The 16,449-nt window shown below is 36.5% G+C and overlaps 1 protein-coding gene across 2 annotated transcripts in view; it reads right to left on the bottom strand.

Annotated features, from left to right (window-relative positions):
- Positions 1-1,352: 1,352 nt before the first annotated feature.
- Positions 1,353-16,449, bottom strand: part of ccbe1 (collagen and calcium binding EGF domains 1) — a 42,001-nt gene continuing 26,904 nt past the window's right edge. The window contains exons 6-11 of one of the 2 annotated variants that reach the window (XM_061747400.1): positions 15,811-15,923; positions 14,278-14,374; positions 12,815-12,954; positions 9,120-9,155; positions 6,583-6,618; positions 1,353-5,283 (exon numbers count right to left, since the gene is read on the bottom strand). In XM_061747400.1, coding sequence (XP_061603384.1) covers positions 5,017-5,283; positions 6,583-6,618; positions 9,120-9,155; positions 12,815-12,954; positions 14,278-14,374; positions 15,811-15,923 — 689 coding nt within the window. In that variant the 3' untranslated portion in view covers positions 1,353-5,016. The remainder of the gene's footprint in view (positions 5,284-6,582; positions 6,619-9,119; positions 9,156-12,814; positions 12,955-14,277; positions 14,375-15,810; positions 15,924-16,449) is intronic. The other variant, XM_061747402.1, reaches the window with a different exon arrangement.

Below are 16,449 nucleotides of genomic sequence, written 5' to 3'. Positions count from 1 at the left end.
TCAGAAAATGGATGGATGGATGGATTGCGGTTAGTAAATACCTGGAGTCACTCTCTTTAAAAACCGAAGACCAAGTCTGAAACCTTGGTGATAGATTGGTGATAGATTCCGACCTGGCTTTCAACAGTCATATCAAATCAATTACTAAAACTGCCTTCTCCCATCTGAAGAACATATCCAGAGTGAAGGCTCGCATGTGTCAAGCAGACCAGAAGAAGCTCATCCATGCTTTTATCTCAAGTAGACTTGACTATTGTAATGGTCTTCTGACTGGACTCCCCAAAAAGAGCATTAAAAAGCTGCAGCTCATTCAGAATGCCGCAGCTCGGGTTCTGACCAGAACAAAGAGGTCAGAGCATATAACTCCAATTCTCAAGTCTTTACACTGGCTTCCAGTCAGCTTTGGAATAGATTTTAAAGTTCTGCTACTGGTCTATAAATAACGAAATGGTTTAGGTCCTGAATACATGAAAGAAATGCTAATGGGATCTAAACCCAGTAGGGCTCTGAGATCGACAGACTCAGGTCAAATAGTGGAGCACAGAGTCCAAAGCAAACATGGTGAAGCAGCATTTAGCTATTATGCTGCACACAAATGGAATAAGTTGCCGACAGAAGTGACGTCTGCCCCGAGTGTGCATGTTTTTAAGTCCGGGTTAAAAACTCTTCTATTTTCCCATGCTTTTTAGAGAATTTCCACTTTTAAATGATATTTCTTGCACTCTAAGCTGTTTTAATTGTACTTTTATTATTTGTTATCTGTTTTAAATGTTTATAAGCTGTTTATTCTTTGTTTCTTTGTAACGCACACGCGCTATATCAATAAATTTGCTTTGCTTTATTAAAAACATTTAAAACTGGTGTTTTGGGGTGTTGCTGGAATGGAATAACGGCAATCGAATTCGTTTGACAGGATTTCAATGGGGGAGCGACAATCTTTGTCGCAGAACAAATTAAAATCCATTAAGTCAAGGTACAACTGTATTTATCTGGAGTTATTATTATTTTTGTTTGTGTTTGCTACTGATGGAACAAGTCGGATTCAAAACTTTAGCTGTTTAAAGTCTCCCTCTAGTGAAAAAACATCAAACAACAGGAGTATATTACACAAATACAGGGCATGTCAGTATAGGGCGAGGGTTAGACATGGGAAAATATCTCATTGTCACGTGAAGAAAGTTGGATTTCTACAAGAAAAAAGTTGTAATCTAGTCAAGGTTATTTATAATGAGAAATGTATTAATTTGACAAACAAGTTGCCATTTTTAACTGATTAAAAAGCCAAATTTACTATAAATGCGTACTAAATGTTACGAGAATTGTCAGTCAGTCATCGTTTTGCAAGAACAAAGTGGGGATTTCTATGAAACCTTTAATCAAAGTGTGACTTTTGTGTGACACACAAAAACATGAAAAATGTTACGAAAACTAGATAAGTCTTAAATAAGTCTTAACATTATGAAAATAAAAGTAAATATATACAGTATATAAGCAAAACATACAAGCAAAAGTCATAGTTATGAGAATAGTAATACATAATAATTTTAAGAATGGTTTTATTTTGTAAAATGAAAAATAAATATTGCCAGGGGAGTAAATAATGTGAGATTTTTAATCACATGACATCAAGTGTTTTAGGGTCGCTCGGATTCGGGTGATGCCCTGAGCCTACTTCCCCCCTCTTCTCTGCGGTCTGCTGACCGGTCGGGCCGGGCCCGACCCGCAGGAGTCTAATGTCTTACTTAACACACTCTTTTTTTTGTAATACTCACACTGTACATATTTTGCACATTGGGTATATTCATATCTCATTCAGGGTTCCCTGGGCGACTGGCACCAGGTATGGTGGGGTGCTGACACATTTGTGCTGGTTCTGCACTGGGGGAGGGGCAGCCATGCTTCTCTCCTGCAGATTTTTAAAGCACTACATACATTGGCATATGCTTTGGGGAGCCGGTCGGCCTGGGTGGGGGTGACGGTGGCAGGTCATTATTGCCCTGTGACCGTCTCCCCTCACCCTCAACAGTTTCTCCAATTTGAATGCACGACACACCACCAAGGCAGCACGGTGGACGACTGGTTACAGCATCTGCCTCACAGTTCTGAGGACCGGGGTTCAATCCCCAGCCCCGCCTGTGTGGAGTTTGCATGTTCTCCCCGTGCCTGCGTGGGTTTTCTCCGGGCACTACGCTTTCCTCCCACATCCCAAAAACATGCATGGTAGGTTAATTGAGGACTCTAAATTGCCCGTAGGTGTGAATGTGAGCGCGGATGGTTGTTTGTTTGTATGTGCCCTGCGATTGGCTGGCAACCAGTTCAGGGTGTACCCCGCCTCCTGCCCGATGATAGCTGGGCTAGGGTCCAGCACGCCCGCGACCCTAGTGAGGAGAAGCGGCTCAGAAAATGGATGGATGGATGGACACTCCACCACACACAGTCACGGTACAGGGATAACGGTTGCCAGTTCGGGGACCTGGTAACCATAGTAAAAGGGTGGGTGGTGGGTTTTCACATCCAGGCGGTTCTTGGTTCCGGTTCTTTTGGGGAGCTGGGTCGGGGAAGTTTGCGTGGTTTGGATGGGCGGTGTGCGGCTTGTGGGCCTCCATTTTCTTGGCGGTGTGTGGGGGTGGCCCGGTTGACTTGGTATTCATTGATTAGTGTTTTGGCTGGGCGTCTGATGTAGCGTTGTTGAGGTGGTTCTTTGGGACTGTTTCATCGCGTCGGGTGGTTTGTGTGTGCGGGTTTTGGCTTGGCTCCCTGTTTAGAGCTTGTGGCCTTTTGTTTTGGGGGGTGCGTGCCGGGGCTCGGCATTTTGGCGCGGGGGTGGGGCTTCGCAGGGCGCTGGTGATTTTTTTTTTTTTTTTTTTGGGATGGATGTGGCCGGGTGCTGTGGAGCGCTGGTTCCTTCCACGACTGTCACCAGTGGGGTGCTCACCCTTCCTCAATGTGCCGGCTCAGCAACTCCGTACGCAAGTCGACTAACATGCATGTGATATGGTGTTCATTCACTAATAGGTTCGATGGAAACACTATAGACTTTCATGACTTGTGCTGGAATCACTAATAACATCACAGGTTATACTAACATATCAACTCACAGGTTCTTCAGACACTAAAAAAAGAATCGTACCGCACCACTCGAGAGTAGCACTGCCTTGCTCATTTTCCCACATCCTGTCCTGCCCTTGTCTGTCCTCTCTTATCTGCTTCTCTTGGTTAGTTATTGCATGTCCTAGTCCCCATGTTCTAGTCCTAGTAAAATTAAAAAATAAGCAGAGGGAGTATTTCAAATTCCCCTGTTGCACAGCAAACTGTTCCAGCACAAAGGCATACAGCGCCACCATTCTGCAAGGTCATGCAGCGGAACAAGACAGGTTTAAATAAATAAATAAATAATTATCATAAAGATTTAAGTTTCAAAGAGTAAAGTTGCACATTTACAAGAAAAAAATAGGTGTAAAGCACATGAAGGAAACAAAAGTAAGGACAGTAACAACACTTCTATTGCTACGTGTCACACTGTCAGCCTGGAGAGTGTGTGTGTGTGTGTGTGTGTGTGTCTGCGTGTATATGATATTTGTCATGTTGTTATCATTTACACAATGAACGTCCAAAGTGTGTGAACGATTCACACGGGTGATATTACGTCAGCAGACTTAAGTGAAGATTTACTCGAGTGCTGTGAAATATGTCAACAAGCCTTAAAAAAAAATTATATTTACTTTATCATCCACCAGTTGTTATGTTGTTACCACGGCAACAAAGCTTCACAGTGGACTCATCTTACATGTGGAATCAATCTATAAGATTAATATCTTGAGTTCATTTAGCAAAATTGTTTGACCTCTTTCACCAGACGTTCAAAATAAAGTACAAGTAATAAAATAAAGAGCTGTTCCATGGGAATGTTTTTTTAGAGCTAAAAATTTAGTTTTGTTAAAGAATAACATTATCTTTTTGAGAAAAGAATTGCCATTTTATCATGAAAAAGATGTAGTCTTACAAGAACAGTGGGATGATGAGAACATTCGTAACGTCGTATGAAAAAAGGCGAATTTATGAGAGACAAATTTTCATTTTAGCAGAAAATGCCACCCGTTATGAAACGTATTTCTATTCGAAAAAAGTTATAATTGTTCATTTAGGGAGGAAAAAAACCCAACATTTTTTTACAATAAAATCAGAATTTTACCAAAGTTGCTTTTTTATGGGGAAAAAAGTTGTAATGTGAAGAGAATAATGTTGTATTTCTTCGCAAAAAAAGTTGTATAATAACATAACCAGAATACTGTAGTAAAGTTACATCAATTACATTATAGTTTCATGAGGGAAAAAATATGCGAGAGTTGTAAGTTTACAAGAATTAGGTCATAGTTTTGTGAGAAAAATTCGCAACATGAGATTGGCGTAGCATGAACAAAAAAACAAAAAAAACTTTACCAAAATACTGTATACTATATTATATAGTTAGTTAGTTAGTTAGTTACTATAATACTATACTAATACTATAGTTCTGTTAGTTTTATGACCAAAAAAACAAACAAACAATTTTTTTTTTATGGGAAAACATTTGAAAGTTACAAGAAGAAAGAAAACTTGCCGATTTCCTGTTTTTGCGCTCAGGCCGAAGCACTCTCTCGTGGAAAAGCGGGAATGATGATTTTATGATTATTATAGTTTTTTTCACAAGACTAAAGATGTTAATTTATGAAAATAAATAAATAAATTTAAGAGCCCAAACATTTGACATCCATTTTTAGTGACTTTTACAAATAATACTATGATATAATAATAATAATCATCATCATCATCATCATAATCATAATGAGAAAGTGAAGATTTATGGTAAGTTTTTCCTTTTAATGTGCTGAGAAGAATGTTCAAATGTTAAAAAATAATCATCATCTTGCATATATCGTAGAAAAATAAACATCTGCGATCCAAAAGGCATATGATACATTCTGTTAATAAAAATAGTTAAATAATAATAAGATATTTACACCTCACATTGACTATTTAGAATCCACTGCGGTCGGTTCTGCTTCGCTTCCTCTTGCGGGTCCTCTGGGAGTGCGGCGGCGGCGGCGGCGGCGGCGGCGGCGTCCCTCGGTCGTCCTCGCCGGAGCCGACGTCCTGGCCGTCTCGCCAGCCGCCGTGCGTCGCGGAGAGCTCCTCCCCCGGGAAGAGGGGCGCTCGGCCGTACATTTTGGTCTGGAGGTCGGCGATGTCGTTGCGGATGTCGGCCATGAGCAGCAGCAGGAAGTCGAAGGAGCCTGGCGGGCCCTTGAAGTCGACAATAACAACGGATTAACTAACACTAATATGATTGATTTGTAATCCTTTTGATTTTACTGCTCCTTTTATGACTGCCACTTGTGTCTTTAATTTGATATATTTACCCGTCTTTGTGTTTTATGTGACCCTCTCTGTGGTTGTTGTTTTGTACAGCACTTTGGTCCTGCACTGCACCTGCTTTTAAAGTGCTTAACGAGAGGCGGGCTTGCACCCTGCTTTGCCCTGGATTGGTCGCCAGTCAATTGTGGCTGATTAAAATAGGATATGTTAAAAAAAGACTTTTTACAAATAATACTTAATAGAATCGCAATTTTATGAGATAGTGTCTTGGTTATGAGTAAATTTGGAATTTTCTGAGAATGGAATTGTCATTTTCCCGAGAGTAAAATTGGAATTTTTCCTTAATAAAATGAAATTTTACATGAATAATAGAGTAATTGTATTAGAATAAAACTGTAACTTTATGAGAATTAATTGTAATTTTATGTGAATACAATTTTCACACTTTCATTTTATGGGAAGACAATGTTATTTTGTTTTAGGTCATTTTTATGACAATGAAATATTCATTGTACAGGAATAGAATTTTAACTTTATGAGTTTTTATTATTATTACAAGGACAGGGTTGGAATCTCACAAGAATAAAATGGTCATTTGTAAAGGAATAAAGTTATCATTTTGTACGTGAATACAAATGTCATTTTACATGAACAAAATTGCAACTTTATGAGAATAAAATTGCCATTTTATGAGAATACATTATAATTCCATGGGAATAATTTTTTGGGGGAGAGTAAAATTGTCACTTTACCATTTTAATTATCATTTGTATGGGAATAAAATTTGCCTTTTTTACGAACATTTCTTTACGAAAACACTATTTTTACAAAAATATATTATAAAATAAAAACACAAATACAATTATTCTTTGAGGAAAATTTATTAATTAATTAATTCTATATGATTACAAACTTAACTTCACGAGACAGTATTTTAGATTTTTACGAAAACAACACTGCAATTTTTAAGAAAGCTAAATTTAAATTGTACGAGAAAAACATTTTCATTTTTTACATGAATAAAATACAAGAACAATTTTCATTTTATGTTTATAAAGTAAAGTAAATAAAGTAATTATTTTTTCTACATGCGTTCTACTGTTTCTGCTCTGCAATAATGCTGTTTATTTTTGGGTCTGTCTGCTAGCTGCCCTGAAATAACATCGCTTGGTTTTAGCGACAGACTTCATAAGCGTTTGACGTTGATGTAGGTGGCGATTGTCTTACTGGAGGTCCGACAGGCCCGGGTGCTCCTCGCTCCCCCTGGAGGGTGAAGAAACAAATATTTAGTTTAAATGAATTTGAGTAAAGGAGAGCACGAGAGGAATTCATAATATTCTATTCTTTTTTTTTTTTCTTTAACGAGTGTAAGCACAACTGTGAGGAATTACTGTTGATCTACGGTAGCGCTCGTTCGGCCGACCGCTGAGGTGGTTTGGCGGGCTCGCAGCGGGGGGGGGGGGGGGGGGGTGGGTCACGCTGGGGCTGTGAGTGTTTTGGCAGATGGTTTGGATTTGTTACTCGGAGAGACAGATTAGCATCACCCTCCGATCTATCCACACAAACATCCCCGTTGCGGGAAAATTGAAGGATTCTGTGTATAGCTTAGGCACCTGAATTGGACCACACTAGCAAGCCGCTAAGCCGAGCAAATCGGTATTAAACAGGCACACTTCCAAAAGATTGCACAACTTTATCAAAACTCAATGAAGAGACTCCATTTTTGGCACATGTTGTGATCTCAAGTGCTGTTACAAACCTGCCAAATTTGAACATGAAACAATCAAAAATTGGGACCTATAGTCTGAGCACAAAAAGTATCGCAATCGGACGATTAAGACTAAAAAGATACAGTTTTTGTCCCATGTTAAGAGGACTGTCACCGTATGGTTACAAACATACTAAATTTGAATGCGATCCCAATAAAACTGTGACGCTTTTCCACTCGCAAAATCGTACATCCCGATGACTGCAAATCCAACTTCAATTAATTCAGTGATGCTTCTGTGATGTCATTGTCGAAGACACCTGGTCTGGCAAATTCGAAGTCCCCCAAAAAATTGTTCAACGCGCAAAAAAAAAAATAAAAAAAAAAATATCCGAAAGTGACGATTATGAAAAAAAATAAAATACATTTTGGGCCCATTTGAGGTCTAAAGTAATTTCCGATGAGAGTATTCATATTCTTTTGTTAATATGCATTTTTTATGCATTACATTTTAATTATTGTTAGTCATACTGCGTATTTATGAGAATAAACTCTTAATTATAAGTTTCATGTAAGCGTAATATGTGTAATGGCATTAGAACTGTCATAGTATCACGAGGAAAAAATGCAGAATGTTCTGAAAATAAGGTTTTCTTTTTTCATGGGAAAAAAGTCGTAAATAGAGAATGATGAAAATGTTGAAATTTGACAAGAATATCATCGTAAATTTGAGTAAAAAATTGCTGTTAGTCTTTTCACACAAAACAACTCTAATGTTCCAATAATAGCACTTTATAGTATTCCGAGAAAAAAAGACAGTAGAGTAAAAATTGCAGTGTCATGAGACTAGCTCTACTAGTTCAATTCTGACTTAAATTAACAAATAAAATGCAATCTGAAAATGGTATGATTGTCCTAATGCAACGTTACGGGAATACATTTGAACAATTACGAGGACAAGATGGGAATTTTATGGGACAAAGTTGTCTTTTTAAAGGGAAAAGGATGTCACGTTACAAGAACAGTCATAGTATTAGGAGACAATTGCATTTGAATAGATTCTATTTTTGGAAAATTGTAGTTTTATGATGATTGCTTTAAAGTATTACAACTCCAATATGCACAAGGGCAGTGGAAAGTGAAAAGAGAAATGTATGATCATTTTACGACAATTGTTTTAATACTACGGGAGAGAAAAAGTCATAATGTAACGAGAAAACATTTGTACATTACGAGAATAAAATGGTAATTTTACACGTCGTGTTACAAGAATAATCACGATATTATGAAAAAAAAGACATTTTATATGTCTAAAGTCATATTTTCACGAGAATAAAAAACCTAGTGTTACAAGAATAGTTAATGTACAATTCTAATGCATGAAATAATGTTAATTTTTACGAGACTAGTCTTAGTACTACGAGAAAAAACGTTTTAATGTTATGGGAATATTGTACATTTGTACATTTATGAGAATGGTAATTTTACAGGACAAAGTTGTCTTTTTGTAGGTAAAAAGGTGTCGAGAAAAAAGACTAATTGCTACTAATTAAAAAATGTAAATCCAGCCTTTATTTTGTGTCTGAGAAAAATCAGAAACGAGACAGAAAACAGAAAACGCAAACAGACATTTTGATCTGCCGTTTGGAACATCCTGAAGCCTCTTTTGGCTTCCTGTTGAGGCGAAAAGAAGCAAACTATTCCAGTTCCCTGACTAACCCTTTCTGAGAAGAGAGAGAAAAAAAAACAACAAAAAACTGACATATTCCAGACGTCTGCCAAGTGGTCCGCACGGTTTTCTTAAGACCGATGGGGAAAAAAGCTAGTGGTCGCTTGAACCCTCAAAACTGTTAACCCCCTAAGGACTCACTTTTGATTTTCATGGGGCAGGAAACGTGTTTGCACTTGAGAGGACTGCAGACATCATGAACAATCAGTCAAACGTCTAAAATCCCATTTAGCAACTTGGACTGTGAACAATCATCGCCGTGTTGCCGACGCTGGACCTCTGCTACGTTAACTGCACTTGAACTCTCGTTTCCAAAAGTAATCTCACCTTGTGTCCATCTTTTCCCGGTGCTCCCGGAGGGCCCTGTTGAATAAAGTCAACAGCTCATATTTGTTCAAGCACGTGGGTTTGAATTGTGTTTATCAAAGATGATACGCTAGGTTAATAATGGCTGTCGGTGTTTCCATCCGAACGGAACTTCAGAAAGTCTCCAATTCAAGTCGCAATCATCCATAGATTTCTGATCCTTAATATTGTCCACGTTGTGGAATTTGCTCAAGCTTATTTCAGGTCATCTAAAATTAAACTAACAAATGTAAATCACTTTGAATTTATAGGTCAAAAAATGTCATAAATTCATCAAAGTTGAATAAAGACATATTGACATCTTAAGTAGGGTTACATACACACACACCAAATTTGAACATAATCCAAGTAAAACTGACTTGTATTCTGTGAACAAAAATATCAAATATATTATCACCTTTAAATAAAATAATGTTGAAATCTCAAGTACAGATAAACACAAACATTTCGTCATGATCCAAATCAAACTGAGAGCCATGGTCTGCACCAAAAAAGGTGCAATAATAACCGTTGCATTACGAGGACAAAGTCACAACATTACAATAATTCTCATACATTTAGGACGAAAAGTCAGAATGTTACAAGACTCATCGTTGCTTTACAAGAAAATTTTATCGAGGGTAAAGTTGTAAAGAAAAGTGCAATTTGTAATGACAATCAAGTTTTCATGTGGAAAAAGTAACATCAATTTCAGATTATTGCCAAAAAAACTGTTGCAATTTTATGAGGATACAAATCATATTTTTATTAAATAGAGTATTTAAGTTTTTCTATACTACTGTTTTGGGCATCTAAAGTTAATTTTAAAAAAGTAATTTGTTCAACAATCCTGTTTTTGACAAGCTGATTTGACTGACAGAATTTTAACTGTTTCTTTTCTTTGAAAACCCATCGCTAACTCATCTTTGCAGAAAAGCAAATGCAGTTTAAATCCTGTACAGTACAAAAATAGAAGTCTTGATAAGTAGCATTAATAAGTGTTAATTTTATAAGCCAAAGCTCCCTTTCATGGGGAAAAAGCTTTTGTTAAAACAAAACAAAAAAAAAAGCCATGGTATTGCAATGGATAAGTTGGGATATTACTACTAAGTCGTACGTTTACAAGAAATCAGCATTTTAAAAGAAACTGTACATTTTTAAGAAAGCTCTTGCAATGTTAGTAGAATTGTTGTTGTATTACAAGAAAAAAAGTGTCACTTTTACGAGAATGAAAACGCCCATTTTCCACGAAAAACTGTCTTTTAGAGAAGAATAAAAAGGACAATTTTACAATTGATTGTTAGGAAAATATTCAATGAAGTCATTTTTACGATGCAAAAGGTCAGAATTTTTAGAGTTGCCGTTGCATGGAAAAAAGGAAATTAGCCCTGTGGGAAGTTGTTGTTAAATCGCGGTATTGAAAAAAAAAAAGGCTTAATGAAATGAGAATAAAGTCTCCGAGCCTTCTTAACATAGACAACATTGTTAGCTAACCGTCATAAGTGCGCATGAACTAGCATCAGTGTTGCAACCCACATCATCGACACACCTCTAATGAAGATGACGAAGTTTTAGAAGACAGACGTTAAGTAATTGAAAAGCCCCAAATGCTCACTCGAGGGCTTTGTGAGCTTTTGGCCCAGTTGACGCCGCTAGCTCGTCTGATTGCAGGTGTCGATAGAGTCATTCATCAAGACGGTAATGCACGACCGCATCCTGCACATTCTTGGTCCACGTCCCGGTCCCACTAATCAACATGAAAGGACGACGCTGGGGGGCAGACAACGGGACCGAGCCAAAGAAAACCGTTTGTCAATGGATTAACCTTTTATTGTTCTTGCCTCATAAGGGGGAACATTTCGACATTTCAGGCTTATTTTAAATGTATCGGACCTTGATGATTCTATTAATAATCATAAATCAACTTCAGGTTTTTGCATGTGATCTCATACTGAACTGCGTTACGCAAAGTTGCACTGGAGGGACCATCTGTTAAGTGTGAAATGAAGTTGTGGTATTTGGAGAAAGAAGTCAGAATGTGAAATCATTCGATGAAAAAAGTTGTCTATTTAAAAATAAAACGTAATATTACTAGTGCATGTTAAAAGACGTGATGTTACGAGAATCAGGTTGCACTGTTACAGGTAAATGTTTCATTTGAAGGCTCATTTTTATTAGGAGAAACATTACATTGGACAAGAATTAGAACATAACTTTATGAGCTAAAGTTGAATTTTTAGGAGATAAACAGCTAAAACGTAGTAATATGAAGTATAGTGTTTCAACGCATATTTGCTGATATTTTTTTTTCTTTTTTTGCATTTGTCTCTGAAACCTCACCTATTGGCTGTTTTTGTGATCAGGCCAAATGCCCAGTCTGATTGGTTTGGCGCCATTTTTGGGCATCTTGATGTCAAGATCTACAGTGGATATTAAAAAAAAATCTACACACCCCTGTTCTGACGCTGTGGAAGATCTCTGAGGAACAGGGCTTGTGCTACAAGATGTGACTACAAAAATGTCAGGAAAAGCCTACTCGAACAGATAAACTTTATTTGGGGTTATCAGAGTTTAACGGTGGCAGGTGCGTGCTGAATCCTATTTATGAATGGGATTGGTTAATTCTGAACACAGCCACATCCCCAGCTTTTAAGCACACTTGTGCAACCACATTATCTTATTTATTTTTATTACCCCTCTCAAATGTTTTTTCCCCCCCCCCCCCCAATTGAGTTGTACAGGTTAAAGGTCACACTACTGGCGTAAAAGGTTTCGACATAATTTATCTTGGTGTCATTTACTTATATCACAGAAACCCGGCATTTGAACAGGGGTGTTTAGACTTTTTATGTCAACTGTATGTTGACATACAGTGCGGGGAGGGGCTTTGTTTAGTCAGGCCATAGCCCTGTACATACATAGAAAAATATGTAATTTTCAAGAAAAGTAATCATTTTGAAAGAATGAAATCAGAATTGTATTTATTTTGTTTATCATATAATTTAAAGAAAAAGCAGTGTATTTACAACTAAAATGTGATTAGTCTGAGTAAAAAAGTTAGTTACAAGAACCAAGTCGTATAGAAAAAGTCAGAATGTCTTGAGAATTTTGAAGTATGAGAAATTTCAAAACATTTCATGAAAACGTTTTTATAATTACAATTAAAATAAAACGTTAACAGAATAGTCAAGTATTATGAGTTAAAAGGCGAAAGGAGAATCCAGTCATATTTTCATGAGGAAACTCATGTTCTGAGAGTTTGGTATATTTACGGGAGTAGTTTTCAGAAAATTAAATGACTGGAATTTAAAAAAAAAAAAAAATATGTCTACGAGAATAGTGTGAGAAGTAAAAGGTCATAATGTTTGTTTGCATTTTATGATGAATTTTATATTCAAGATTAAAAATTATGTTACGAGGGTAGCAGTATTTCTAGTGAAAACTTGCAATGTTATGAGAATTAAGTTGTAGTTTTCCAAAGTCCAAATGTCATGAGAATATCATGGAATTATTACATAATTCTTTGAATAACATGATATATATTTTTTTATTGCAGTGTTATGAGAACAGTCAGTATTATGTGTAAAGTTGTAACGTTACGGCAATTGAGAAAAAAAAAGTTCACCGGACTATTGTCATAATTTTACAAGAATAAAGTGCTGACACTATCAACTGACCACAGGTCCGCGAGGGCCTCGTTTGATGTGGGTCAAGTCTGGCGTGGGCCCCATGGGACCCATCAGACCCCTTGGTCCAGGACGGCCCGGGGGCCCCGACTGTCCTACAAGACCCGGCTGTCCTTCTGGTCCAGATTCGCCTAAAAAACAAAAAAAATAAAACAAAATAGACGTGTAAATGAAAGTTGATTTGAATTCCTGTTTCCTCACTTTAGCTGCATAGAAGTTGAAGACTTATTTGGAGGGACTGTGGAACAAGTTGTTTCCCGCAGAGGATGAAATTACAATCCACAATATGACAATATGCAATAGTCACGCTATTCATTACGTCTCCTTCACATGGAAAAGCTTTTTTTTTTTTTTTTTTTTTAAACAAATCAAAAACATTTCTAAGGAAATGTTGTGCAACAACATTAGGGGCATCTGCACAATGTTTGTTTCTTTGTTTTTTTTTAACATCTGGATAATCAAATGAGATCCAATACAAGAGCTTTATCAAACACACTGCCAAACCTACCTAATTTATCAATATATATTTATCAATACATCTGTTTAGCGAGACACAAAAAAGGGAAAAATAAAATAAAGTTAAAATTCAATATTGTATTATTGTGACTTTTATTTTTATAGTTTCTTTAAAAAAAAACACGAAATATTTTATTTTACAAATTTGCATTTTTTATCAATTCATAATGCTATTTAGAATAAATAATTTTAAAAAGGAATATTTTGGTTCTCCTATTTAGCAACATAAAAGCTACAATCAAGTTAATGAAATAAAATGTATCCTGGCAAAGTGCTAAACACTTGTTTATTTGTAGAAATCTTATTTGGAAAAAAAAAAGGCATTGCAATTTAATTGCTTATTATTTAAAATGTATGGGAAATGTATTCTTTATCAATAATTAGGGTCATTTGAAATGAATGACACTGAAAAAAAAATCCTAAATGTATACTTTGGTTGTCCTATTTAGCGACATAAAGTTAATAAAATAGCTTTTTAAACCACATATTTATTTAGATACAGTGTTGTTAAACACAAAAAACATGGCATTATGAATTTAAAACATTTATTATATACTAATAAAACATAATTTTATATATAAATTATGAAAAATGCAATGTTTATGCTTTAATTATGTTTTAATTTTCAATGAATTATTTATTTAAAATTCATAATAAATATGCCCATTTAGTTATTTTCATTTTTGGCTATTCTTTCATATCAGTAAAAAAATAAAATAAAGGTAATGTTTTTCATTGGACAGTGATTATTTTTTAGTCAAGTAATTTTTTTTATATCAGTAAAAATTGTACTTGTGCGTGTAAACCATGATCTTAATATTTCATTATGCCCCGTTATCGTTTGGGCTGTGTGAATCGATCTCTGTTTAAAGTATATTGCGTACCGGTTTCTAGGAATCCAATAACTGAGACTCAAGTCCAATACGCTGTGTGGTTACCTGGTGGGCCAGGCAGGCCCGGGGGTCCTGTTAAAAAGGCAGCTGAGATTTTGTCGTTGGTCCTCTGCTCTGGAACGTCAGCACTGCTTGACAGCAACTTGAAAGAAGAAAAAAATAACTCCAAATGATTTCATATTTAGACATTTTGCAGTAAAATGATCAGGTTTTTACAACAACAAAAAATTGTGAGAACATTTTCAAAACCTTTGTGGAAAGGTGTGAATTTTCAATACAGTAGCACAAAATATTTGTGAACAAATCCCAAAAGCAAAAAAATGATCCATGCTGAAATATTTTTTCCCTTACTTTTTTCTCTTTTTTCTTTAGTTTTATTTATTTTGATGCTGCACATCACCTATAGTTTTCTGGCAACCCCCAAATAATGTTATATTTAATTTTGTTTTTAAAGAAATCAGAACCAAGAGGTAAGAAACCTGCCCTCACTTTTTTTTATTTTTTTTAAATCGACAACCATCAGATAATATGTTAAATCAATACCTCTCAGACAAAGTCAATCATAGCTTAGCATTATTGTTTTGAGTATTAAGTACACCATTAATATTATGTCCAGTATGCATCGAGCCGTTGGACCACATGACTGGAAGCAATTAATCATGTGACCCAGAGTGCCTGCAGTGGCAGATGGAATACTGGAGGGAAATGCGAGCCCGCCGTTTTCCCGTGTTAATTTGCTGCCCAATTCACACTTGGAACAAGACATCAAGTAAAGTGAAATGTGTCAAGGCATTTCTCTTTTTGTTTTTTTTAATAAAGGAGGAAATAAAGTAGTGCAATGCGCCCACAGGGGGCTGTTAACGTGTGACTCCTGCTGTCGGGTATGACTGTGTGGAAAAATGAAGGTTTCAGCAGATTTCCACAGTGAAGAGGTACAGTAAATGTAAGCTTGTGGGCGTACAATACAGTGAATCCCCTTTTATCGTGTGCTTGCTTCAGGTTGTTTATTTCTCACTCCCAGTGAAAATTTACTGTAAAACTGACAACAAAAGAGAATTACAAATGGCATACTTAAACTCCACTAAAGTATTCAATCAAACCATATAATAACTAAAGTCCGCTAGCTTAATTCTGAACATAGAACGTGAAACGCCATAAATGGACCTGGACGATCTGTTGCTTGTGAAGATGCAAACTCACATTCCTCAAATGTGGCCACTTGTTTTTGCATCAAAATCGATTTAAAACGTACTTTGCTACCTCAAAATGACATTTCCTTCACAAATTGTTGCTTTGTCTGGCAATACTTTTTCACATGTAAAGGACTAAACTCTAAGCATGTGCAGGGTGAATTTAATGTAACTTGTTCCCGATTGGAGCCATTTCAAGTGTTACAAGTGTCCCTGGTCTCCTGAAGAAAAAAAAAAAAAAAAAAAAAAAACGCACAGAAAATAGCTTAAATGCTTAAAAACATAGCAGGGGACGCGGACGATGAATCGCGATAACGGGGGTTCACTGTATAACATTTAGTATAAGATTTGGATGTCTTTCTAAATTGTTGTACTTTGAGGTGCTCACCTTCTGTTTGAGCTGCAGCACAGTGGTCTTGATCTGCTGGAAGTCATCGCACGTGGCCGAGCAGGTCCCCGTGTTCATCACGTTGTCAGATTTCTCCAAGACATTGTGCAGCGCTGTTAAAGGCAACATTTGAATTTGTATTTATTTGTAAAGAATCATAAGATGACAAGAATATTTGTCAATAAGAGGGAGCAAACCGGACGCAATCTTCAAATTTGTTATGCTAATAGCACTTAAATGCAACTGAAATGTATTAAGAAATGTACTGTACAAGATGTTAAAAAAAAATGAAGCTACTGTAACATTATGCAAAGTTTACAGATTGAATTCAGTAATTCTTCACATTTAACTAAAGGGAACTTTCGTAACAGTTTGAGAATCACTGACCAAGAGTGAGCACACTGTAAAATCAAAACAAATTGAAACGCACACCTCAGCATTGGTGACGCACATTCAGAATGCAATGAGTACGATTAGCATTTAATTGACAAGTATGGAAGCAGACAGTCGCAGAGCGCCATGTTGCCGACATGTTTGGACACGTGACATCACACCTCCCGAGCCAGCCACCATTCATGCGTCGCTCCTTTGAGCGTTTACTTTTTTACATTACATTTTACATTTACCATTTACTCCTGT

Source organism: Phyllopteryx taeniolatus, chromosome 15 (assembly GCF_024500385.1).
Source record: "Phyllopteryx taeniolatus isolate TA_2022b chromosome 15, UOR_Ptae_1.2, whole genome shotgun sequence".
NCBI classification, from domain to species: domain Eukaryota; kingdom Metazoa; phylum Chordata; class Actinopteri; order Syngnathiformes; family Syngnathidae; genus Phyllopteryx; species Phyllopteryx taeniolatus.
Note: the sequence above shows the minus strand (reverse complement) of the source record. Positions and strands in the feature narration are given on the sequence as shown.